The sequence below is a fragment of the Rhincodon typus genome, unplaced genomic scaffold (assembly GCF_021869965.1).
Source record: "Rhincodon typus isolate 14 unplaced genomic scaffold, sRhiTyp1.1 hic_rhity00004992, whole genome shotgun sequence".
NCBI classification, from domain to species: Eukaryota; Metazoa; Chordata; class Chondrichthyes; order Orectolobiformes; family Rhincodontidae; genus Rhincodon; species Rhincodon typus.
The window spans coordinates 1,534-2,266 of NW_025970630.1; the positions used below are offsets into that span (position 1 = coordinate 1,534).

The window sequence follows — 733 nt, forward strand, 5'->3', positions numbered from 1 at the left end:
TAGTGGAAAGATAGAAAGACCGAGACCAGTTTGACGTTCCCTGAAATAATTGCTTTATTTCTCACACCTAGAAAGAGGCTGCTGGAGAGAGGGCGGCATCGGGGCTGGATAGAAGGGGCAAGCAGGGCCGAGTAGCCTCCAGAGCCAAATCTCAAGCTTGCATGTCAGCCAATTTCTTCACCCCCCAATCGCGCAGAGATTCCAGGAAAGGAAGATTTTTTTTGGCTCCGGGACAGGTTCCTCTTTTCTTGGAACCGCACAGCGTTCCCCAGCGACTGCGATGTTAAAGCGTGGGTTAGCTGCATGCACTCGGGGAATGTGAACCTCACACAAGCAGAACGCAGTGTCTCTCACACACACACACAGAGAGAGAGAGAACAGCAAGCAGAACCACATTGCTCGGATCACTGACCATATCAGCACCGTCTCAGTGACTGAGCACAGACACTACCACGCTGCTGTTTCCAGCTCCCGGAAAGTGCCTCTGCCTCCCAGCTCGCTCAGTTTTCACACTCACACTCACAGGGACCTGCCTGCTGTTTGTCCGACTCCTACAACTATCCTGAGGTCATGGTCCGTCTCTGGAACTCACCTGACAGGGCATCGCCGCTCCCTACTGTGCTGTGTATCTGCGGCTTCCTCACAGCAAGCTCAGCATTGGGTAAGGTTTACTACGTCTGTGTCTCTCTGTGTCTGTATGTCTGTGTCTCTGTGTGTGTGTGTGTGTGTGTGT

The 733-nt window shown here is 52.8% G+C and overlaps 1 protein-coding gene across 1 annotated transcript in view; it reads left to right on the forward strand.

Moving 5' to 3' along the window:
* The first annotated feature begins 259 nt into the window (after positions 1-259).
* Positions 260-733, forward strand: part of LOC125482011 (H-2 class II histocompatibility antigen, E-S beta chain-like) — a 6,747-nt gene continuing 6,273 nt past the window's right edge. The window contains exon 1 of the mRNA XM_048593981.1: positions 260-661. Coding sequence (XP_048449938.1) covers positions 571-661 — 91 coding nt within the window. The 5' untranslated portion in view covers positions 260-570. The remainder of the gene's footprint in view (positions 662-733) is intronic.